This window comes from Catharus ustulatus, chromosome 9, assembly GCF_009819885.2.
Source record: "Catharus ustulatus isolate bCatUst1 chromosome 9, bCatUst1.pri.v2, whole genome shotgun sequence".
In the NCBI taxonomy this organism is placed as follows: domain Eukaryota; kingdom Metazoa; phylum Chordata; class Aves; order Passeriformes; family Turdidae; genus Catharus; species Catharus ustulatus.
The window spans coordinates 10,802,581-10,828,628 of record NC_046229.1 but is presented as its reverse complement, the minus strand read 5'-3'; the positions used below and the strand labels follow the sequence as shown (position 1 = coordinate 10,828,628).

The window sequence follows — 26,048 nt, the reverse complement described above, 5'->3', positions numbered from 1 at the left end:
CTGACAGGAAGAATCATCAAAATAAGGCAGGGAGTACTCACTGTTTACACCTCATGCCTCCTTCATGCTCCACCAGCTCTCACATACCTGCTCTTGGGCAGGATTTCAAAGTATCAGACCAAACTCAGCCCCGATGGAAATGGGTGCCAAACTCTTCAACTGCATTACAGAGAAGAGGCACAGATTAAACACTTCTGTGCTGTGGGGCAACATCATGAGAGACAGCGAGGAGGAGGAGGCTGGCGAAGCTGCTGGGCTGCAAAGAGCAGCCGGCACCGCCGCTGTTCTCACCGTCCGCCTGCTGCGTTGATGAGATGCACAAGCAGCATCCTGAGCAATTTCTCCCAGGCTCAGGGACGGTGGTGCAGGACTGCAGGGACGTGGTTTACACCGCAGGGAGGGCGGCTAAGTCATTCTTTGGAGTGGGCACAGTCTGTGTGGTCCCCCTCTCCCTTCTGCTGGAAAAGTACAGTGCGTTGGCCGGGCGTGCAGGAACCGATATAACCCGGCAGAAACCCGCGCGCATCCCAATGAGGGGGGAGGGGCTGATGGACACTCCGCTCTGCAAATACTTCTTTATTAAGACATAAATATAAAGCTGAACAGGAAAAGAGCAATGACAGGGTAAACCATGCCAGTACTGATCTGTACGGATGATCTTATGATGCTTGAACATCTGGTTCTGCTGCTGGCTTCCATAAAATCATCTTTAAAAGCTACTCGGGTTATATCTCCATCAGCTGTTCGGTGCCCACAATGACTTCATTAACATGTTTGGCTGAAAAGAGAGAGGGAGGAAAAGAAGAGCAATTGAGTTTTGCAGCAGAGCTTCAGACCTTGCATTTTTCAAATCTGTAACTTTAAAACAAATGAGAAAAGCAGATTCTGGGGAACTCAAACAAAGATTTGCTGGACTTCAGCGTCTCTCCGACAGTATCCCACACACATGGTGAAAGCCTAAACAACTGACTAAACATCAGGAGATTTCTCTAATGAGAGTTTTCACATGTATGTGTCACTAATAAACAAGAGAGGCCCTACGGAAGTCACAGCTGCTACTGACAGGTGTACACCTAGGTCAAGGCAAGGAACCATCAACATCCAACATGGAGATGAGACATACAATTAAAAATCAGTAATCCATCCTGACCCTAAAGAGCACTGTCTGCCCCAAACTGCTTGGAGGCAGGGAGGAAAGGGGCTGCTCAGCACCACGGGCCATCTCCAAGTCAGTGTGAGATCCTCTCAGCAATCTCAACTCAGCCAGGCAGCTTAAAAACAAGAGGGTTTTTTGTGTTTTCTTTTTTTTGTTGTTTTTTTGGTTTTTTTTTTAAGATTTAAACCTGACCCTCCTACGGAGCAAATTTGTTGGAGGGGCAATTTCTGCAAGGTCACTCATTTGCCTGTTCCCAGGAGCTTTGCACAGCCCCAGTGGACACATTAATGTGCCAGTCCCTGCCCCAGCACTGTTAATGCACTGTACTGAAAGAGCCTTCCCTTTAAAATGCAAAAGCAGCTTGTCAGGGAAGGACTGCAAATAAAGGATCTGAAGCCAAAATAATAAAAACACGCAAGTGAAAGCCCAGTGCCTAGAAAACCCAAGCATGTGGCCTCAGAGCATGACACAAAGCTGGTGTGCTCAAAGTGGGTGTCCTCAGGGTACTGTGGGGGAGGTGATTAATCTAAACTGCTCTTCAGGAGCTGGACACCTACTGAGGTGGAGCTCAGGTGGTGTGTCCCATGCCCCTAGGCTCTTAACCTTACCTCCTGCAATTTGGAATAACAATTGGCTCTGGAGCCTGGGATAAAGTGTCAAGGCCTGTAAGGGGCTGGGATACACCAATGGAGGCTCTGGTGTCTCCCACACTTTACACAGCACTGGGGGTAGATAGCCAAATGATGATGGAAATGATGAGATGTGTTTTATTTACCCGCCTAAAACTCTTTCCCTCAGGGGAGTGGATCTTGCAAGACTGCTGCAAAACAACAAATATGCCACCTTTGGCTAAAGGATGAAATTCCTGGCAATCCCCAGAGTGGCTGGGCCAACATGGTGCTTCTCTTGGTTTAAAATTCAAGAAGGCAACCTTTGTACTATGCAAACCATTGGTCCAGTAAAGGTCTGATCAAATTTTGCTCTATAAACTTCACAGTTTTGCACTGTGGCAAGATAATTTCTCACTACAACCTCAACCCCACAATCATACGAATCATATGCAATCTTCTCAGCCTGAGGGACAGAATGGGTGAGCCACACCACTTCCTTTCAGAGACCCTTCGTGAAGGCTAAAATAAGGAGACCAAGAGGCTGCTTCTCACCTGCAGCATCAGATTGAGACATTTAGCTCTTTGCTCAGGGTATTTATTGTCAACGATAATTAGTCCTGGAGCCTCCCAGTAACATCCTGGAGCTCAATCTCCAGCACTTTGGGCAGAATGAGCAGAGGTGGATGCAATGCTCAGGAAAATGAGGGGCTGACTGTACAAGTGCCAGGTGCAAGCATGATGTAGGTAGCACCACACAACTTCTCCAGCACAGCTCTTGCCAATAGCCCCAAGTCCAGCCTTCAGCACCTCTCTCCTCCCGTCCTGGACCCCACACAGCCTTGCCAAGGTACCTCAAATCCAACCTGCAGCATTTCTTGCTATAACATTCCTCATCCCCAACAACTTTCCCAATATATCTCAACAGGCCCTGTAGCAACTCCTGTGACTCCATTCCTGAACCTCCTCCAAGCAGACTACCTATCATGTTGATTTCTATGATGTGAATAAGACCCTGGCTACCATCCAGTGAGAGTAATTATATTATGCCTCTGCAGATTAAACATGCCTTCATCTAGGCTTATAGAGAGCCATGTCAATTCATCGTTCTATATATAGGTTATCTGTAGCAATACTTTTTAATAAGGAACTTCTTGCTTCATTTCAGACAGCATCCTTCACGATACTAAAAGTGCAGAGGGGACGGGTCCTGTCACATACCTTGTTGCAGAGGTGGTACCAACTATTTGTATTTTGCACTGACATGCTTGCAGCAGCCTTATGTGTCTTGTATTTTACACCTGATGAGTTCAAAATGCTTTTTGAGAAAGGGTGAGCAAGAGCACTACTCTTTTACAGATGGGGAAACTGAGGCAGCAGTCAGTTTAGGGAGCTTAAGCAGCCAAAGCCACACGGGAAACTGGAGCCAGCATTCCCTCATCTCCCATCCCTCTGCCTGTTTCATCTCCTCCTTGATCTCTGTAGCCCAGATTCCCCAAAGTGGGCACACTTGGGAATGTCACTGCTACCTCAGACTCATATGAAATCACCAAACTGATTTCTTCTTGTAAAGGCTTAAAGAAAACACATGAATCTGCCTGTCGAAAATCTTCGAGAAAGTTTTTAAGTGATAAAGGGAATGGTTTTGCTAGAAACAAAGCCCCATTCCGCACCCCGAGGGGATGTGATAGGCAGATAAGGATTCACCCTGCTTCCCTCTTCCATTCCCAAAGCCCTTCTTGTGGAGCGAAGGGAATTCAGATTCCAGCGTGTGTGCCAGAGAGCTGAGCTGTGGATAGTGTTTCATTATCAGACGTGGCTGCCAGTTGCCAGTGGCTCTGGCTGGTACCAGCAAGCTCAGTTCCCGCAGAAACTCTGCCTGAAACTCTGGGGGAGGAGAGAGAAGTACCTCACATGCTTTGCTGTTCAGCTCCCTTTCTCCTTCCTCAGCTCCCCATTAGGGATTTCTTACCAGGCTGCCTTTTATCTGACACTGGCAGGGTTACAGATGCATTCAGCCCACAGAGAAAGAAGACGGATTAGAGAAAGGACTTTGAGAAAGCCTTAAGAGTTGGACTCTTCAACCTTAAATCATGTTCAACTAGATCTTCTCAGATTGGGAGCATCTGGTGCTAAGCAAATCCAGAGCTGATCAACACATTCAACCTCCTGATTAGCACTTTACTTCAACTTGCTGACGCAGCCCAGCCTGAAGTCAGCCTGGGTGCTTGAACCGAGTGTCCACGGAGACTTTACTGAGTGTAAATCAAAAACCTGTCACTCGTTATATATGTGTTCCTGCTTGGGAAGACATTTGTTTACACATACTGTACACTAGCCCCTTAAAAACATACGCACAAGGCGAGCTAGAGAGCAGAGCAGCTTTTGGTGCTTGGCTAAAAACAAATTGTAATGCAAATAAACAGAGGGGCGGAAATGACTGCGCAGCCCAGCACAAACCCCACCAGCAGGCTGGGGGCCGGGGACCCAGCGCTCCCCAGCCTTCCTGGCAGGTTCCTGCCAAGCTGCTCACAGAAAGGGGATGCTGGAGCATTCCTTTAAAAGCCATGTGAAAGCATCTCCTTGTTGTTTGCTCAATTAGCCCCAGACAGATTGCTGCTGCTGCTGCTGGTGGCAACGCTGGGTTGTAAAGGAGGAGGGGAAGGAGGGGAAAGGGAGGAAAAAAAAAAAGAGAGGAAAAAAAAGGGTTAGGGCCTAGGCCCAGGACCACCACGAAGTTTCAGCCCTCAGGGGCTCCAGAAAACGTTCAGTTTACTCACTCAATTACATACACTGTTTTATAAACCCTTTAAAATAAAATAGAAAACAGTCCCTGGCACAGAATTACTGCTCTATTATACAGCAGTGATGAAAGCCACTGCTGTGTATTTGCTCTCTTTAAAGCAAGAGATAGTTTAACTTAAAAAACTAGGCGGGGGGGAGGGGTGGCTGCAGAAACGCATGCACGAAAACACGCTGTGGGTGGTTCCCACCACATTCACCCAGGACAGAAAGGATCAGAGAGTGGGAGAGAAGAGCAACTTGTCTCTGCAGTGATGGTTGGCTCTGGAAAAGCAGCCAGGTTAAGGGGGGGAAAGGAACTAAAGGGGCTTAAGGGGATGGGAAGCAGCTGAAGCTTGACTTTGGGAGGCTGGAGGGTGTTTTAAATTACATGTACAGATAAAGAAGGGAAGCAGGTGATGGGGGCTGATTTGTTTGTGTTTACAGAGCAGTGGGACTTTCCAGTCAAGGCCTGTTCTCTCCTCAGCCAAGCTTTACTTACATGATCACTGGAGACCAGGGTGACCACACTGTGGCCCCAAAGGCTAGGCGTGTCCCACAATTTCTCCCAAGTGCCAGGTCAGCCCCACTGTGCAGGCATCAGTTGAGCCCATGGGTCCCCTATGGGTCCCCAGCAATGATGATTGCCATGAGCTGAGTGTTCCAGCAGCTCCCTGGGTAGGATGTGCAGCTCACCCCAGGGGGTGGTGATAGCTTCAGGCAGATCAGCTCTGGCCCATAGCTAGAACAGGCCCACAGAACAGGCAGGCAATAGAGGTCTTACTTCTACCTTACATCCAAGAGCCACCAGTTCTCAGTGCTGGTGGCCCCACGGATCAGCTGAGGATTTTTTCACAGTTCAACCAGAATAAATCCCTTTGCTCTCAAACCCTTCTGGGGTATAGATGTGTCTTGAGAGTGTAAAAGTAGCAGTGATTCAGTGCTCAATGAGAGATGACTTTACTGTGGCTTGGAGCAGATAGATTGAGGTAGTGAAGGAACAGGAGAGAGATTTATGGGAAAGTGGTCAGTCAGGGTCTTAGAAGAAAAGTTAGTAAAGGCAAAAGGAGACCCAGAGCTCAGGATGTGCCTAAGATAGCAAACTCCTTGGGGTGTGGGACATGCTTGAAGTCCTTGTACTGGGACAGAGTCCTAGCAAAGTGTATGAGAAGGGACCGGATTGTATCCATCAGGGTCCTCCCATGGGCTATCACCCCCTCACAGCAAGCAGGGATCTTAAAACAGCAGTCTAACTGTCCACATCTTGACTTCCTGATATGATGGCAGAGGTGCCATATTTGCCTCTAGCACTGGACACAAGTCCTCTTCCTCTCTAAGCATCCATTGGGTTGTTCTTCCTGGCTTTTTCATGTGGCTGAGCTCTAGCAGAGCAGAAGTGGTTATTTTCTCTGCGTGGAGCATGTAAAAATATTTCCACAAGGTTATGAACTGCTGCCTTATGGGTAGACTTCAATATCAGCATGCTGCGAATGTGGCAGCACATTTAACCCGCTCACTCAGGAAGCCTGAACTTCCCTGGCTGGGAATGACAGTATGCACAAGTGTGACAGTCCCCAGCGGCAGAAGGGAGGACAAAGCCTTGCTGGATGGATATTCTAGGGAAGCTTTATGCCACTGCTAAGGCCAGAACTCATAAACCATTTTTATACGACTTGGAAAGGAGGCTTATTAGGATTAGTTAGCAATACAGTCACTGCATAGTCACTGAAACAAAAATGTCAACTATTTAAGAGATGTCTGTTTTAACTGCCAACAATATCTTTGTCATGGACATTCAGTAGTTAAACTACTTTAGGGAGAAATCTTACCAATCTCTCAGTTTTGCTATAAATTCACACCATTCCTACATCACCTCCAGCTCATTTTGCACCCTTGTGCACAATATACATGTGTGCACTGTTTAGTCTGTGTCTGCTCTTCATGAGCTTTCGTAACTCCCATCTGCACAGCAGCATGCTTTCTGATCCCAACCCTGTGTGTGCTAAGTGTTTTCAGTTTCTGAAGACTGCACCAGGAGGTACTCAACATCTTGCAAGAGCAGATGCTTGCCCTTACTTGAATGCAGTGAGAGCATCAGAAAGCCTCTCAGTTCCTATCCTGTTAAACCTTGGCTCATGTGAAGCCTCCTCACAAGCAGGGACCCATTCACATGTGAAGGTTTCGTAAAATGTACCTGTCTTCAGAGGATGACATCAGAGAAAAATGTGCTCTTTGGCCCTCATTAAAATAAAACAATCTTACTCTGTTTCATTGAGAAGTCCTGGGACTCCAGGCTTGGAACAGGACTCGGAAAATGATTGGAAACGGGAGCCAGTCCTTACTGGATATGTGCTTTCTTCTCTTCTTGTGAGAAACCACACAGTTTTGGCTATGTGATAAGCCTTTGAAAAAAATCTGAAGGTTGTACATGTTCTCAGAAGGGCAGCTAAAAGCTCCAGAGACTGCAGCAAGCACTCTTGACCATGGAAGTGCAGGAGGAAGGCAGGGCTTCCTCCAAGCTGTACGGACCAGTGGGGCACTCTGCACAGAACCACTCCTCTCCTGTGCCCAGCACGAGCCTTCCTGGGCATGAGAGAAAGGGATGCAATCCGACTGAAAGCAGTCAGGGAATGAGTACCAGATGAAAAAAAGAATATGGGACTGTTAGGCAAGGGGACTGGAAATTGCAGCTATGGTCAGACCAGAGGAGGTGTCAGGTGGGTGTCTGGGAATTAACTGAGTAAGACAGAAGAACAAGTCTCTATAGGAGAAAGACTAGGAGAAAAATAAAACAGAAGGATAGGATTGGGATGAGCCTGGTGCTGGGACAGAGCCATAGTGGAGAGCTGTGAAGCAGGAGTCAGGATTAGGTAGGACATAGATCTACCTGGAGCCTCATGTCTGATGCTGGAAATAAATATGCCAATAAAACATCCCTGCCCAATGACAACAGAGATGAAAGCAAAAGATAAGGTGGTGAATTTTATGCCAATTTTGCTAGTTTTATACTTTGTGTGAGTGTTTACTGTCTCTGTTCCTGGTGTTGCTTTGAAGAAAGGTTAGGCCACTTTACCTTGAAGAAGGGTTAGGCTGCTTTACCATATATGCTTGTTCCTGGCTAACTAATACCAGATGTATAACGTTCTCCCTGCTGAATCTGGCTGAGAGACTCCTTTGGGAGTTGTACTTAGTGACTCCAGGCTCATCTGACTCCTCGCCTGGCCCATCACCAGCACTCCCTCTCTCTAGTCCTACTTCACTGAGCACATGCTGCTTCTGAGCTCCTCTTTAAAACCAGGTTTATCAAAAAGTGCAATCTTAATAATTGTCTTCAAAGCAGTGATTGAATGCTCGGTGCAATTATGTTATTTCAGAATGCTGTCTGCTATTTCCTATTCCTCTAAAAATTACTGTGTTTTTCTTAGGTACCAACATGTTTTTCAAACTGCTACCTGGCGAGGTAGTTTTCACAAAGCCCATCTGTTAATTCTCTGCTAGCAAATTCCTTTAAGTATCAAAGAGGAAAGAAAGTGGATGCTTCCAAGGCATGGTAATAAAAGCAGTAGGAGAACAGTAGGGCTCTCAGGAGGCATGGCTTGCAAATCCAGAAGTTAAATAAAACGTCATACCTTGACTAGAACAGAGACATTTAAAAATACTGTCTCTGGCCAGTACTGTGACAGGACTGAAGTCAGTGCAGGACTGGGACCACACTGCTGACAGTTATCTGCACTCCTGTGTCTCCAATTTTTTTTTTTAGTTTGAAAGTGTTGCCTCTGATCTACCCCTGTAACCAGTGTCAGAGTATTCCCTCTATTTAGGTGTCCAGAGATTTGCCAAGCCCATTATTAAGTGATGAGGTCTCCCACCATGTCCCCGGGGAGATTATCCCACAGCTTACCAGACCACATCATTAGGAAAACGCTCCAGATAGCCAACCTAAATTGTGTTTAATTCAATCCCATTACTCCCAGCTGTACCATTTGGACCACCCTAAATATACCCATATTATTCTGTAGAAGGAGAAGCATGAGAGCTGGTTTAAGTTACGTTTGCCTATCATTTGTGGTAGCTGTTCTCCTGCCATCCTCCTTGCATGGGACTGGAATTCATTTTATGAAAGGAGGTCAGTGCACCACTGGCTCAAAGAGCTCTTGTACCCCAAGCTGCCTGGGCAGTGTGGCCAGGACTGGTACAGCAGGGAGTACACAGCCAGTTCTGCAGCAAAGTCAACTGTGGGATCTGCTTGGGGCTGTACAGGATGATTCAGGGATATTTCTACCTTTGATGAATCCTGGCTGATGTTCTGGAATAAGGGACTGCTATATTTTTATTTTTTTAATGTTTCTGGGAAGGTGCACGGAGTTTTGCTGAGGAGGTTTCTACTCCCAGAAACTGGAATGTGTAACTCCCAGACTTGGGTCAGCAGCCAGCAGCTACTGCTTATGTCTGCTGAAGGGTGATCAGCTTGCAAGAAAAGGTGGCTCCTACCCAAGAGAACAAGGATTTTTCTTAACCTGGCCATGGAAGCTCAAGTTTGAAGAAGGAAAAGTTACTAAACAGAAAAGTACAGCCAAAGTCTTGATGAAGGGGGCAATATGGAAACAGACTTACAGGGCCACACCAAAAGCTTGGCACAAGATACAGGAAGTCTTGGGCAGAGGAAAGGAAGTCATGACATGCTTTCACAGTGAAAAAGAGAAGACCCAGTTTACTACAGGATCAGTCAAGGTCAGAAGAGACATGCTGGGCTGGAAAGACTCCATGGTGCAGGAAATAAGTCATGAACTTCACAGACAGATCCCAGACCACCAAGGCAAACCTGACCCCCAGCCCAAAGAAATTCTAGAATGGTTAGGAAACTGAGGCAGGAAAATGAACTGAAGCTTTACTATTTTTTCTTGCTCAGCATAATAGAGTATTTATAATCTACCTGAATATGTCTCTGCTAATGTCAACCATACATTTCTAAACAGTTTAACTAGAGGGCCCCCAGACTCTAGTTAACCCAAGAAGTGGGTTTAAGCTTTGGGGAGGTGAGCAGTAGACTCTCAAGAATAGGCAAGTGATCCATGGGTACAGCTCTGTTACTCTCCCTGCAAATACATCTACAGACCCTGAAAAATATTCAGACAAGGATGACAAGGACAATCAAGAAGAAAGACCAGTTTTCATACTACAATCAACTAGACTAGGATCTGCACCCTGAAAGATACTTCCGAAGCAGTTGTGATCAAGGTCAAAAGGTGATATTTCTGTTTGGTATAATCTACTAAAGAAATCAAATATATTCCTATTTCCTAAAATATCAGCTAAATCTAAACCCTGTATCCTCATATTTCACACTGCAGGTTAACAACCAAACGTGACCCAATTAATCTCTCCGGGTGATTCATGCACATGTGTAGATGCAGCACTTAGGGACATGATTTAACAGTAGACTTGGCAGCATTACATTTATGGTTGGACTTGATGATATGAAAAGGACTTTTCCAACCTAAATGATTTTATGACAGAGGGCAATGAACCCCATAAAGGACACCGATTCAGACTTGTGTGATGGGCAAAGCTGTGCATAGACACAGTCACACAGAGACCAAGATCACAGTGTTACCTACAGTATCAGACTTGATACTGCAAGATCAATACTTTGTTTTCATGAGTCCTTTTCACTTTTAGTTTAAATGTAAGGAAAATGTGTCATATGTGAAGCTGACAATAGGTTACGCTATACTACATTAAGTTCAAACCCTGCTCCGTATCAAGACACTTAGAATTGGGAATCCACCCACAAAGACAAAGCAAGCAAATAAATCCTGATCTGACTAAATAACTTCACATGGAGCCTGCAAAGGAACTCACTTTTGTCCTCAGTCCACACACTGGAGCAGGGATCTGCCAAACCCCAACCATAAATATTCATTAAAAAGCCTCTGCTTGGGATGCAGTCACTGAAACAGCCATTTCCTGCCCATTATCTCTTAGGGCAGGAAATCAACAGTTCCACTCATGCGGTTACCACCGAGCCCTCACCACGCGCACTCCCACTGGATGGCTGAACTTTGGATAAATGAAGGCCACGTAGCTGTATCCTTTCTGAAGCCCCAAAATAGTACTTCATGGCAGTAAAGCACATCTGAATGTAGCTGCCCTTGTATTTCATACTGAACACAGCAGCTCCTAATATGATGTTCCACCTTGGGGTTTTGCTTGGAGAAAAGTGAATGGGAGCATACTGGCACTGTGGGTTGGGAGCACCTACAAAGAAGGATGTTTGTGTGATCAATAATTTGCCTGCTTTGCCCCTGTCACTGACAAAGATTACTAGTCAAAATAATGGCTCCTTCTGCTGAGGACAACCTCAGGCTGATCTAATTGTGGTCTCTGGGAAAAGACTGTCTCAGCACCCAATCTTGTTCTTTATAAGAACAACAGGGATTTGCTGCCAACTTCAGAGGAGCAAGCCCCTGAACTTATGCCAAGAAGCTGTACTTTCCATGAAAAACAAATCCTGATATTACAGGACACACCACTGTAGAACTGCCACAGTTTACTAGCACTTCATGAAGAAGCAGGAGTAAAATCTCAAAGAAAAGGTTTCGAAATTATTACAAATGCACAGTAAATACAGTTTTTGTACTTACCTTTGGTTTCCAGCCTCTGATCACTTCCAATCAAACAGTCCTTGATGTCTGCATCCTTCTCTATCACAGCATTATGACAAATAACACTGCCCTGAAGACAGCACCTACAACATAAACACAAGCAAAGCAAGAAAATAATTTAAATGACAGATACAAAACAAAGGTATCCACTGGAATATCTAATGACTCTGTGACATGATCCTGTAAGTAGGTTCAGTTCAGCTCTTTTCTCAAAAACTCCATTCTTCTCTTGATCCTCACACCCAGTTGCTGGAAAAACTTAAATGCCAGGTGTCAGATTGGGTTTGCAAAAAAGAGTTTGCAGTTTTACCTCCTGTTAGGACAGCTTTCCTCTACATTTCCTCAACAGAATAAATACTTAACTGAATAAATAAAGACCTGGGACCTGGATCAAGTCTTATATTTTCCACAGACAGTCTGGGTAACTGTGGGGGTGGCTTCTCTCTCAGCTCCCCAGCTAAAAACAGGAGCAGCAGCCCAGTCTTTCTCTGTAAATTTTGCTGAGCGGTTTTATACATTCCAGCTTGCCAGGCACTAAGAAAAGGTGGAGAGAAGGAGCAGATCAATAGCTCAGCTGGTTGGCTTTGTTCATGCTACATTCAAGCACCCAAACATGATTATTCTGCAGTACTAAACCAATGAAACTCACACTAGACCTACACTACCTGCCTTGGGTATCTTCACGCTCATCTTGCCTTTGACACCACTAAGTCTGAAATGCTACACAGGATGGAACTTTAGCAAAAGCCACCTTATTCCAAAATGTATTTGAATCTGTAATATAATTAGTTTTCAGATCTGCCAATCCCATTGTCCAGAGAGTAAAGGAGCTCAGAGTCCCACTGCTGGGTTTGTAAATTCTCTACTGAGAGATTCTGAGTTACTGCATTGCTCTGAGCCCCTTTTTCCAGTGAGATGGAACTTGTCAATCTTTAGTAGTATCTGATGTGTCCTGAAATGCTGTTCCTTCAGCAAGATGAGTCGTGTTAAACAGTATTAAATGTAATTTCTTTCAAAGCTACAGAAAAGAAAATAGCTGTGAATCAAATGATTTCTTTCCTTATTTTCACATATGCAAAGGTAGACAGTCATTGAAGGACAGAAAACAAAGCTAAGATCTATCTAAAAATACTAAAACTCTCAAAACCAGCTGATGGGGAAAAGGGTATAAGCAAGATCTGTAACCCTGGAGAGATGCAGGTAATCTGCTCTCCCTAGATAACCCAATTTACTGTGAGTCATAGCATCTCATATCTGCTTCCTGGTATTTCTGTCAATATTAATTACAATAACTGTGAATATTATCAGTCCAACAACTAATCTCTGTCAAATCCAGAAATTTTTGGCTTCAATGACCTTCTGCACAGTGAGTTGCACAGTTTAATGACCTGCAGCCATTCCCCACCTTGGTTATAGGCACCCCCACTACTCTCTGCACTAGTGAAGCACGGCTGCAGTGCACCATCAAGCTGGCTTTTGGACAGAACTGTTAGCCTGGAGTCTGAACTAACAGAGGGGTTTTGGTATCAGCTCAAAGCCCTGAGCCTCAATTCTGTATTGAATGGAGCCCTAGTCAGTTGAAGTCCTCAGAAGTGTGAAACATCGATCCTCACTCCAGACCACTGATCCCAAAATTAATTCATAGTATTTTCCTGCTCATACAACACTATTATCCAGAACAAAGAATTTGTCATTAAATATATTACAATTCTGTTGCCTGTGTGAGTCAAAGCAGAAACCATCTGCCCCACAAAACCACCATTAATTCTGCAGGAGTAAAAGCAATAAAACTGGACCTCAGTTGCAGTGGTTCACAGTTACAACCCCCCGTGAACAGACTGTCCCCTCTGAACAATTATTCTTTCAACCCACTTAAACTCCCCCTTTGCTGACCTATAAGGAGGCAATATGAGCAATTATTCTACAAACAACCAGCTCAGGTTGCTTTGGCAAGGTTTTTACTAACATGTTAATAAGATAAAAAGCGGCAAAGATACACAGCAGACCCCTGCCTGTCTTTGCTCTACCACTGTCACAATCTGCTTCCTTTCCAATAGCCTCGTGTGCCCGCACAGCAGCTCAGGCCACTGTCCTGTGCAACAGCAGTTGGTGGGAGCAAGAGCAACTTGGTTTTTATGCCAGGCTAGGGAAGGGATCAGTGGAAGCAGGACTGCCCAGTGCTGCCATTCTGACTTAGCTTTCAACAGGACTAGTGAAGGGAATGGGAGAAGTTGCTCATTTCCCACTGAAATGGCTCCTATCCAAAATGTGCACTCCAGCATACCTCCTCCTCTGTTGCTTTGAGCCAGTCAGATGAAAGCTTTCCCGTGCAAACTTTCAGGTTCCCACCATCTATCACTTCTCCTGAGCATGAGACCAGCTGTGAGTGCACTACACCTCTCAGCCTTACCCTCATGCAGGAGGATATTCCCCAAAAGAGAGGGGATTTAAGCTGTCGGTCTGGAGTTCAGGCTGGAGAATACTGCATGTGTGTTCAGAGCCTGCTTGAGCATAGGCTTTCAACTCCCTGAGAAAGAATAGCACTGTAACCAAGAAACTGCTGATGACATTAACATCAAAGATAATGGGGGTTCCTGCCAAACCATTTTTTGGGAGGGACAGGCCAGGGAACCAAGATGAACTTGTCTGTGCCAGGTGCTTGCAAATCAACCCTTCCCTGGTGCCAGGGTAAAACAAAACCCAAGAACTCCACCACCCCAGGAGTTTCTTAAAACTTATAAACCCAACCAACTGCAGAAGTTTTAAAGCCATACTCAACGCTCAGATTACCCCAATCACACAAACCAGCAGCAAATCCGGCTTTTATTGCTCAAGTGGAACAAAACTTCAAGAGATAAAAACACAATTTGTGGGTGTTCCCTTCACCCGCTGACAGATGTAACACAGCCATTTTGAAACCACTTGTAAATGCCTTTTTACTTTAAAAAAAAAAAAAGGTTATAAAGCCTGCCAAGAGAAGTATTCTGTGTGTTTATTTAATTTTTACTATTTTTTTCAAGTTGAAGAATAAGGAATAAACTTTTATTCTCTTACAGGGTAAATATCAGATCTCAGGGCACTGCTGTATTCTCCTTGGCTAAACTGCCACCACAGTTCCTGCCTTCCATAACAATTAGGTGCTATTAGCTCTCAAAGGTGCTCTGACAGCATCCAGCTTCATCAGCTCTGGTGTGTGTGTGCATACGCACACATTGATGTACTCCTTTATAATGCAAACCATATTTATTTTTTCCCCTGAAAATGTAGTATATTTTTAAACTTTTCAGCACGGTGAAAACGGATATCTCCTGACCTTAAAATCCAAAGAGCATGTTCAAACCCACAAGAGGAACTAATTTGGGGCATTTGATTTACGGCTGAAATTTCAATTTGAATTTGTTTTAAGTGTAATCACAAACTGAAAGCCTGGCAGCTGGGTGTTTTTCAGAAAATAAATAAAAATATTCAGTGTGCGTCTGCATTCTAGAGAGAACATTTTACAAGCCCGGTCCTGTAGTGGGAACAGATGTAGCTGAAGCATTAATTTGTTCTACAGGTACAACGTGCAAATGGGAGCATATAAGAGAGTGTGTGTCTGTGTGTCCACTACGTGCCTGCATCTGAGAGACAGAGCCTGACTTTGGGGTGGGTTTTTTTGAAAGTGAGAGAACAAGAGCAAAAGGAGTAGTGGCCAAGGAGGCATGGGGGGATTACAAGGATTTAGGTCTTTAAACTGCAGACCACCTAACAAGATCACTCTGAAATGCCACTAATTTCAGTTAAGGCCACAGACCTCCCTTCCTCTGCCCTCCCTCTCTCCCCCATTGTAAACAACTAATCCCAGCAGAAAACAACAGAGAGCAAAATGTACACACATTCTGCAACATTCCAGGTCCTTCTTTATCTTTTATTTATTTTTCTAAAAGGTCAGCGTATGTATGGAGGGAGGGGGGAGGGGAAGAAAGCCAAAAAAACCTCAAGTCCATCTCTTGTGTGGGCTTGAAGGAAACTGGGAGAAAGCAAAGTCCAAGAGCACACAATATGGAGCTTTTATAGCACAGCAATTCCTGGACTCGACTTACTTTCCCCTCCCTCTATTTGTGGCAAAGTCACATAGCTTTAAACCAAAGGACAGGGTGGTCGATTACATCTGAAAGAAATGTAAAGAATTGGGAAAGAATTCCATCTCCTGTCGAAATTATAAATAAGGAAGTATTAATCCCAGAGACAGGCTGATTTATGCAGCCCTGGAACTGCTGACTTTCAGCCCAAGTATCGGTCTATAAATCAAACTCTTAAATCAAGTGTGTCAATCGCTGCAGCACTGTGATACTCAGGCAAAGCAAGGCACCTACCACTGAAAGCAGGAAGATTGCCAGGGGTCTGAGGTGCTGTACCCTTCTTAATTTTCTAAAGTGTAAATCTGAGATCAAACATCCTTTGGGGGAACGGGAAATCAAAATACGCAGTGCTCAGCACACCGGGAGCAGGCAGCAGGAGTCCAAGACACAACCCCCTAATTACAGGCTACCCACTGATTATTTAGGACTCTGTGATTAAAGTGATGAACGCTCCTGGGAGAAAGGGGCTTAAGTAACTGAGGTCAAGACCTCAACTGCAGCTCTCGCCCTGGTTGTGCAAGCTTAGGAAGGTATGAATGTCACAGGTTTGCCTTACAGCAAATCTCCTGAAATGCCAGTGGAAGTTATCCAGGCCTGGTACTTTAATCCAATTGTGCCAAAACCCTGACATAATCTCTGTTGGGCAGCAAAGCAAATGAGGTGTCTATAATGCAATGCTTAAAACTGTAGACTCACAAGAAAGCAAGCCTGGAGCACAAAGCCTAGGACAGCCTGTTGGTACCGCTCTACGGTGCCAACAAGTCAGGTCTCTCGTGCCTCCAGATGAGCTATGAAATGGAGAGACTGACATGGGAGTTAAAAGCAAAGGGTGACATGCCTCAGCAGCTACTTTGCTGACTGAGGGGTAACAGATGTGAATTCCCCTGGGAGCAACATCCCCTCTGCCCTGACCAAGAAGATAATAGCCACCACAGGCACCTTAACAACACTAAGAGGTGGCAAGGAGTCAGGGAGAGTTCCAAAACCTACCAGCAACCCCTGAAGGAATCCCCTGCTAGCTAGTGAGCTCGTGGCTGGGACTCATGATCACAGGGGTGAGGCACAAAGACCATGGGAAAACAGGGGAGAGGCAAAAACACTATTAGGGAACTTGGGAACCTAAAATGTTGCCTTTGCCAATATGCTTTACACACCAGTACGTTTCTACACACAAACACAAGAACTCGGGGCACTATGAATCTCACGTTATACACTCAAATAAATACCAAAGCCTACAATAGATGCCAACAGTACATGCTATAATTTATAGATACATTTCAAAGCAAGCATTCGTAAGTGAATTTGGGCTTTGATCTCCTGTTTTTTCCCTTGGGGGTAACAAAATCATTCTACCAACCCCTCTAAATTCTTCGCCCGTCTCTGAGGGTGTTTTCACTAAGGAACTTGTTTCATGTCTCTTTTCTAGCCAAGCTCATCACTGTGGTATGGCTCCTTTACACTTCTTCCCCACACCCTAAACATTTTGCATTACATATTGCATATACTTGCCAGCACTCGTATTTTCCAGTGAAGGTTCAACTGACCTTAAAGGATTGCCTCAAACCTACCTTAATGCGTTTTATTAAGTGAAACTTAGGGTGTGGGGGGAGGTCGCCAGGAAGGTCATGCCTCACCTCTGAAACTTCAGTTACATCCAGCTGATCTCAGAACAAATAAATTGGTGGCCTTTTATGTAGCTGCAGGCTCAGGGTTGCACACTTCAGCAAAAGTATGCTGCAAGGGGTTTATACCAGGAAACCCCACACAAAGGAAAACCGACCACCCTCTGGATTCTCTTTTGCAGAGTGGGAGGGCCAGGTCCTACATGATTTTACAGACACTTCACTGATGGAAAGGAAAAGCTACTCGTGTCTATGTGAAGGAAACAAAGCAGGAAAATTGTATGTTCACTACTACCTCACTTTCCCACCAGCTCACACAGTCAGACTGAGTGAGGTAACAGGCACAGTAAAAAGGACACTTTCTCAGGGGTTTTTGAAGCACAGTTCTGGGTTGAGAGCTGTGGCCCTTCATAAGACATTACTGTTAAGTCAGACTCCATATGATGTGAGCTAGGTTGACATGGAAAAGATTTTTGTAAATGTTACCTTTACAAGTGAACACGGCTTCTTAAAGGCAAGCTGAACTTGTTCAACCCTTGTCTCCTCAGGAACTTAAGAGGCACAACCTGATGATTCCTTTCTCTTCCATACCCAGGCGGGAGAAGATTTTAAATAGCATCGGAGACATTCACACCCAGCTTTCTACCAAAATCCTACAGCAGTCAGCTGCTTGTGACAAATCTCCATACTCTTCAATTAGACCCATGTGGTTAGCAGGAGACAGAAGGTTATTTATAGCTCTGAAGTCAGACATAACCCTGTCCACCTGAAGAAGCAAATCAGCAGAATGAGAGGGGATATTTTAAAATGCCACTTTTCAGGACTCATCTGTGCTTTAAGTTCAACATTTGATGTACAAGATGTTTGGAAAACTGGGATGAGCTATGCACTATCAGGGGAACATCTGCATCTGAGATGAAAGAACAGGTGATTTATTTAAGACAGATTGATGTACTAGGAAGCTAGCCAAAAGAAATTTTTTTTGAGGAGCTGCTAGTAATAATGTTTCAGACACTCACAAGATAACAGGTATTATATGAGAAATTTCCTCAATACATTAGATACAGTAGAATTTGACTGCAGTTGAAAGCAATTGAAAACCAGTTGCACAAGTAGCTCCACCACTTCCTGCTTACTAGTTTCCTACTTTGCACTTTCTTCCTCAATTTGTCTTCCTGAAAGCAAATTCTGCTAGCCAGAGGTTGTCTCTATTCAGTATCTTACATAGCATGTGCAGTGAATTAAATAGTAGAATGAAAATTATAATTCCTGACCAAAAATGTTTGCAGATTAAAACCAAGAGGTGTGACAGCAAGGACAGAACTGCTACATAATCAAGAAAAATAAGACCCCTTTTTACAGGCAGGGACTACAATACACATAGTTTTTCTTCATGAATTTAATTTTTATCTATATCCATGATACAGTTTATCCATATATTTAAGATGAGCATGTGCTTTTGCTGAATGAAGTTTTCCCTTTTCATGAGCTTTCTGTGATATCTATTCTAAACTCGTTCTTCTTTCTAGGGAGGCAGGGAGCCAATTGGCAGCACGAGACAAAGTGTCCAGGAGACAACAGCCATCTTAAAATGTTCAAGATACAAAATGTTTGGGAATTTCAGCATAAGCAGATTTTTATTTTCAGTTTTGCAAGCTATGGTGCTGGAAATAACTTCACCTCCTCATTCTTTTTCATGAGGTTATGTACTGTTAAATATGTTGCCTTAGCAATAGGATAATTCCTTTGTACTGCCATTGTTCAAGGGGAAAAAGACTACTTATGCACTGAACCCCTATAAAGACTCAATTCCACCCTGGTTTTAATTAGAACTTTCTTCAAACCGCTGACTGTTTCTACATCAGGTGCTGATTTGGCACTATTGAGGAAACAACCAATAAACTTCACAATCAATCTGCAGTTAGTAGTCAATCCAGCTCGCCTTGCTTGTTGTTTTCTTCCTTTGTACATTTTCTCATAGAAAGTAGCAATAAATTGAAGACATGTGGTAAACTAGAATAGCCTTAACCAGTCACACGTGGTCTCTCCCCAGTCCTTCCTGAGCAGAGTTACAGCATCTGTCCACCTAGTTTCACACAGGTACCCAGAACACCTTTAACAAAATCCAGTGTGCAACTTACTGTCTTCACATGACTGAAGAAGAATGATACTAGTTTTGGCTGACAAAACATTTTCTTTCTTCACCTGTCTGTGTACTTTAGCCCATACTAATTTTTACTCCAGCCTATTCCTTCTGCCCAGGGAGTCAGAACTCCCCAACGGTTACCACATTTTCCCATGGGACTCTTCTAACTTTCCCTCTGTCCTCAGCATTCACATCCCCTCTCTGCAGTCTGCAAATCGAAGCCTTGGGTGTCACCTCCCTTGCATTCCAAGTTTCCTGATGCTGCAACACTGCAATTTGCTGGCATCACAGTGCAGCCTGACCCAAAACATATCTGCCTGTCTTTTTAACCCCTTCCATTTCCAAAAAGTGACCTTAGCCATGTACCACATGGGGAACTTCAGCAGTTCAGTTCTTTTGGGTAGTATGTTTGTATCTGGTTCCAACAACATACTGCAAACTTTACAAAGATATGAGGCTACTGTTCAATGACTCCTGCCCCTGCCCAAACTCAATAACCTCAGTCACACCTGCAACCCTACTCTTACAGTTCCTGAACCAACTGCCCACTGCATCAGGCTATTTGGCAACTGTTTGCTGCAAACTCCTTTTTGGAGGGAACTCTCTCCTTTTCCCACTCCTAATCTCAGTTTGGGATTACAGGTGAGATGGGTTTAGCTTCCCTGGTTGCTCTGTGAAGATCTGGTACTTTCTTGCTGTGGAGGTGAAATCTAGAAGCAAATCTTGGGTCATTTGCTCTCCCTGATAATCAGAGTAGCCTATTAATGATTTCCATAAACACATCATTTGAAGCAAAATGCTTTCCTGTACTTCCATGAAAAAAAAAAAAAAAGCAGAAAAATACTTCATTTCAGACTATATCTACCACCAAGTCTTTATGGTACTGACTACCACCATATTAACAAGACTTTTCAAAGCATGGCTTACAGTAGACTCAGTATTTTTCTGAGCTTTTCATGCTTGCCTTCTCAACTAACCTCTAAGTAGTTCAAAGATGAGATTTTTTTCACTACTAAACAGTCCCTTCCCCTGAATCTTTACCAGGGAAACATTCATTTTCCATGACCAAGGACAAAGGATATAATGTGCACATAAAATGGCCAAGCTCCTTCCCATAAGTGTATACACTGGGATAGTTTTACTAACAAACAAGAGATTTTGAAATATTTATCTGCAGGGATGGAATAAAGGATTCAGTATGTTTTTCCTGTTAATACTATTTGTAATGTTCAGAGTGCTTCAGCACAAGGTCCTGTATGACCATAGCAATTAGTGCCAGAAGGTAGCACACTAAGTAAAACAACAAGACTGTTATAAATAAAGCCAATGTTTGATAAAAACCAACAAACCAACCACTGACTGTTAAAAAAAAGCCTGAAACTAAATTAATCCATCCATATCTAGGTCTCATTTCAAAACAGCTAAGTCTATCAAATGAAACAGTTTTAGAATCACAGAGTAATATGGATTGGAAGGGACCTTTAAAGACTATGTAGTCCATGCCCCCTTAACGAGCAGGGACATCTTTAGCTAGACCAGGTTGATAGGGACCCCACCCAGCCTGGCCTTGAGCATTTCTAGGGATGTCTCAACTTCTCTGGGCAACTTGTGCCAATGCCTCAAAACCGTAACAGAAAACAATTTCTTCCTTATATCTAGTCTAACTCTCTCTTCTTTTAGTCTAAAGCCCTTAGCCCTTGTCCTATTACAGCAGGCCAGGATGAAAAGTTTGTAACCAACTTATAAGCCCCCTTAAAGTTCTGAGAGGCCACAATGAGGTGCCCCTGGAACCTTCTCTTCTGACCAACCCCAGCTCTTTCAGTCTGCACAGGAGAAGTGCTCCAGCCCTCTCATCTGTATTATGTCTGATCATATGTATTAAGGTCCATAAAGCTGAGAGGTGGGGAAGAGAGACTGACAGCGAAGAATGAGGCAAAAGAAGTGGTTGAGAACCTCAGTCTTCTCCTCAGTTGTGACCAGCCTGCCAGCCCTTCTTATCAGGGGATTAAATCTACCAGGCACTGCTTTTCATTTGCAAATGGCACAATCCCCCTGGGCAACCAGCTTCAGTCAGTCTGTGGGTGTTACGTGCTGTCCCTTTGCAAGAGAGCTACAATGAGGAGACTCCAGCACCAAAGATTCAGCAATCCGGGGACTCTGTTGTGCTGCTCCACCTCTGATGAAAACAGAGCAAAGAGAAGGGGCAGTCCCGAGCAACTACTGAGACTAAGAACACACACAGGAACATCCACACAAAGTTTTCAAGTGACCTATGATTTTAGCTCGATTAGTAGATTTTCTCCAACTATGTAACTCAGTGCAGTCATTTGTCACTGAGCTCTAGGGAGCCATCCAGAGGGAAAAAAGAACCCTTTTGCCACTGCAGCCTGTCACCTGGACAGTCAGCATCTCTCAGCACTTGTGCTGTTGTATAAATTACTTCCCTCCCAGCTTGGTCAAGTATGTCCATCATTCAGCACATATGTAATCTTTGCTATTTTATTGTCTCATTGATGGAAGAATTATCTGCACAGTGGGAAACACATTAAGAAAGGACTACGAATTATTTTGCCCTGTTACTAACTTCTTTAATCCCCTGTAATCTCTTCTAAGGGGGGATTCATATCTACTCAAATCACTTCACAGGAGACATATATAATGTAACAGAAGCCCTACACACCAAAGCAAACAAAAAACCCAGCTTCTGGTACTCCAGAGTATCAAATGCACCAGCTGGAGGACAGATCGTAACTTGCAAATAGTATGCAATGGAGTGTCCAAACTAACTCAAGTTACTTGATCCATTCAGTTGGGAAAGTTATCATCACCTAGGCCATGACCTCTGTTCCTCCAATAACAAGGCAACCACTGCTTAACAAGAGATACCTGGTTTTGTTCTAAGCACCTTGTGGTGTTCCCACCTGCACAGCAAGAATTAATCCATTTCAGAAGCTGGTATTAAAAGTGGTGAAGCTATTCAAAAACTCTTTTCTGGTTTGGAGATATAATTTGGAGATATAATCTTGACATTGCAGGAATTACAGCACAGGATTCTCAATCACATTATAAGAAAATTACCAAGAGAAAAACATTTTAAATTTAATTTTTGGTGGGTGTTGTTTGTTCATTATGCTTTTTCTATATTGACATAGTGAACTGAAGCTGCTCAGATCACTTTTGCACCTGAGATGGGAAAAAAAGATTCAACCCATAGAAGCTAGAGGTGATGGAAGAGGGAAGGGAAATACCAAGGTAGTGCCATGTAGCTTGTGATAAATGAAATTAGAATGCAGAGCAATTTTTGCATTTTAGTTCCCATTTAGTTCCCAACTTTAAAAGAAAATATTTATCTGATCTTTCTTCTGAGTTATCTGTACACCTTTGTCTTTTCCTAAGTGTATTACTGCAGTCTTCTCAGCCTGCTGCTTCAAGTTGGTGTTACTGCAATGAACACTCCTGGGAATGGCCTTCAGTTACCACTCACATTTGACTTGGGCATTATTACAGTAGACCATTAGTCTGGTTGAGCTGCTCATGTCAGCATTAAAATGTATATTCTTTAAATGACATCAAAATTTTTTATCTACTTAGAAGTTTTATCCACTTCTCAAGGCAATTACAGTAGTTTCTAATATACAATACCTTAGTTGGCAAAACTGGCTTACTTGTAGGACATCTGCTGTGCAATAAAAAAAAATGCATTAGATCTGTCAAGGCACTTTATTATGCTCATTTTGACCTATATCAGCCAACACATACTGACTTTCCAATTAAAGATGAAGACATTTTCAGAAGCTGTGATTAGATAAAGCTTGAGCTGTTTTAGAGACACTTGGGAGAAGAGGTGTTTGTAACGAGTTGTCCACTGTGGACAGTTTAAAGCAAAACCACTTATAATTTATCCACCTGTTGCAAATGGATCCATCAACACGAGTAAGAATGATTAGCATTTTAATAAAAATCCATCAGATTTAACCAAAGTAATGAGAGTCAAAATACATTAAAAAATACACAGAAATCCTTCACTGGAAGCAAAGCTTCTTTCAAAAGTCAGCAGCTAGATTATTTCTTTTCTCACTACCTGTGCATGCATGACTTCATGCTCTCCAATCTTAAGACTTACCATGATGCAGTAAGAAATAATTTATCAGCTCAGTATCTCTGCAGATCTACATAATATTAATTACAGTATGCTTTGCAATAAAGAACTAGGGTCTATAGTCTTAATTCTGGTTGGAGAGGAATAATTGCAAATTTGACTCCAGTGCTTCAGCGTGCAATAACCATAGAGCAGCTACAGGGGGTAAACCCCTGGGACTGTGAGGTTTTTCACTCTTTGGTGGTTATATTGTTTTCACCAAGAGTGACTAGGGATCACACTGTTTTCTAGAATTCATGAATATGTTACCCCAAAAGTCAATTTATCTCTCTTAAAGTAATATATCACCAACTTTACGATGCTTGTGAAATTTTGTGAAATGCTTAACATAACAGTTCTGGGATCGATTTAGGATTTAGAACACTACTAAATGCCAATGCAGACAAACACAAGATGATTTGGGACTCTGCATAAAAACAGTGCTATTTATACACTTAGCTGCCTCTGCAGATTTAATGGCAGAGCTGCTGACCTCATATGCAAAACCATACCATTATGATTGTGGCATCAATTCATTAATCAAAATGACAAAGGGTCTGATGATCAAATGAGAGAGGTTCCTCTACTTTTCATGACAGTAGTGCTTGTAATACAGCCATACTGGATCCATCTGTGATTGAACTGGAAACCAGCTATTTTCTATACTCTATGGAATTCTGATTTATTATGTGCTTGAAATTACTGTGGATTTCTATTAAAGACAAACACTTTGTGGTAAGGTACCATACTTACCTGTAATTTAGTTATGTAACAGTAGTATCCTCCATAGACCCCACATCCTTTGGGGTTTTATGTTTTTCAGATATGCAACTTTCAGAGCCAACTTGGCATTTTTTAAGAGTTTGGCCTTTTTCCTGAGGCCCTAAGCAAACCTCAAGCCATGAAGGAGCAGAGAATTTATACAGGTCTGCACAGACTCAATCAGCAGTTTCCTTTCCACTGACATCCACAGGAAGCCAGCATGTATGGAAAGATGGGGGCATGCAGACATCAACAATTACAGACAGGCCACTTTTCCCACATTTGGAAATGTACAGCTCAAGGCTAACTATTTAGTCAGTGTCTTTAGTGCATGAGAAACCTCTACTAGCTGGCAGATTTGCTCTTTGAAAAGTTTATTAATTTATTCTATTACTCAGCATAGGCAATGGTAAAGGCTGCAGAATGACAAAAAAGGGCCAAAGAAAATGACATTTTAGGTGAAGCTGTAATGTTCAAATGTGAGAAAAACATTTCTAGCTGGCAAGTATACCACTTTAAAATATGCTTTGTGCCTCAAATATTTTAGGTATACTCACTGATCCAACCACTAAAATAAAGTTTGGAAGAATGACACACAAGCTCATACAGACTCATACATCCACTTAACTTACTAACACATTTTGAAGAGGACATGAGTTACTGTAAAAAAAAATTTATGTTCCAAGATTGCAGCCCTCTTGTAAGTTCATTTCATTTGTGCACTTCTGGACTGCTTATAGAGACTTATTTTTTACTTGTCTTGGAAACACACCTCCTGGTATCATCTCTTCAGGCTGAGGATTCTTTACAGGAAAAAAATTACTGATTCAGGATCTATATAGAAAAAGAAACTGCAAATTTAGAGAATTAAAGTAGCAAAAGGTAACCTACCCTTCCTCGATTGTAACAGAATTCATGATGATACAGTTTGTTATCTTAACTTTGCCTTTTATGGTACACATGCTGCCAATGATGGAGTGTTTGATGGATGTCTTCTCCCCAATTTGTGTGGATGACCCAATGATACTGTCTGATCCAACCTAGGGAAGAAAAGAACAGAAACTAGCAAAAGTACACATAGTTCTCTGATATGTGTTCTCCACACACCTCTCCCAAAGCATGTCTCAAGCACCCATCAATAAAGTCTACCCTGCTCCACCCTAAGGGACTCTTGGCAGAGGAAATACCTGAAAATTTAGGGGCCACCCCATAGGCAGACAGTTAGACAGTCTTCTCAAGGCTGTTAGCTTCATAGAACTCTGTTAGTGGATCTGGTTCTGTAGGTTTCATGCAGAAAGGTAAGCACAGCAGGCACAGCCCTGCTGGTACTCACTGGTTTCATTCAGGTTTGCCCAGTGAGACTTATCAAAGGGAGGCTTGAAGCTGCTATTCAACCAAAATGTTAGCAAGAAGCAGAACTAAAATACTGATCCTTTCTGGGTTTGGTGTCCTTAGGGAGGCAAACTTCTCAACTACCAGGAACTGCCATTAGGGAACAAGAGGCTGCAGTATCTGACTCAGGAGTAAGATAGACTTTTTACCAAACATTTTAAAAGGCAGAGACTGAAAGGCAGAAACCCATGGGTGAGCCTTCAGAAGACTCTGGGCTGTATCACCTGCATTCCACCATTCCACACTTCAGAACTTGGCTTTACTTTCAACAATGGGACTGAATTTTTGCAAGCAGTTCTTGAAACAAAATGGTTGCAGACTACTGAAAGAGCAGAGATGGGAAAAGGGAACACTTACCATGCCTCTATCAGTAATCTGTGCAGATCCATGAACCAATGTCTCTTCCAGACCCAGACCAGACAATAATTTGGGAACCTGCATGAAAAAACCCACATCACTAATTAACATGATAAGGCTGTACCCACAAGTTACATAAACAGCTCAAAGATGGCTTTGGTTTCCATTGCACTACTGTATTTGCCATAAACATCTTAACTTATGGGAAAAGTTAGGTCACTGCATTTCAAATGTCCACCAGCTGTGTGTTGATTTATTATTTCCCACTTCTGTAAAGGAGACAGGTACACTGTTACCACA

General features: G+C 43.2%; 1 protein-coding gene across 1 annotated transcript in view; it reads right to left on the bottom strand.

The window, feature by feature from the left end:
* Positions 1 to 561: 561 nt before the first annotated feature.
* EIF2B3 (eukaryotic translation initiation factor 2B subunit gamma) overlaps positions 562 to 26,048 on the bottom strand; it is a 98,160-nt gene continuing 72,673 nt past the window's right edge. The window contains exons 8-11 of the mRNA XM_033067501.2: positions 25,749 to 25,826; positions 24,891 to 25,039; positions 11,190 to 11,293; positions 562 to 778 (exon numbers count right to left, since the gene is read on the bottom strand). Coding sequence (XP_032923392.1) covers positions 726 to 778; positions 11,190 to 11,293; positions 24,891 to 25,039; positions 25,749 to 25,826 — 384 coding nt within the window. The 3' untranslated portion in view covers positions 562 to 725. The remainder of the gene's footprint in view (positions 779 to 11,189; positions 11,294 to 24,890; positions 25,040 to 25,748; positions 25,827 to 26,048) is intronic.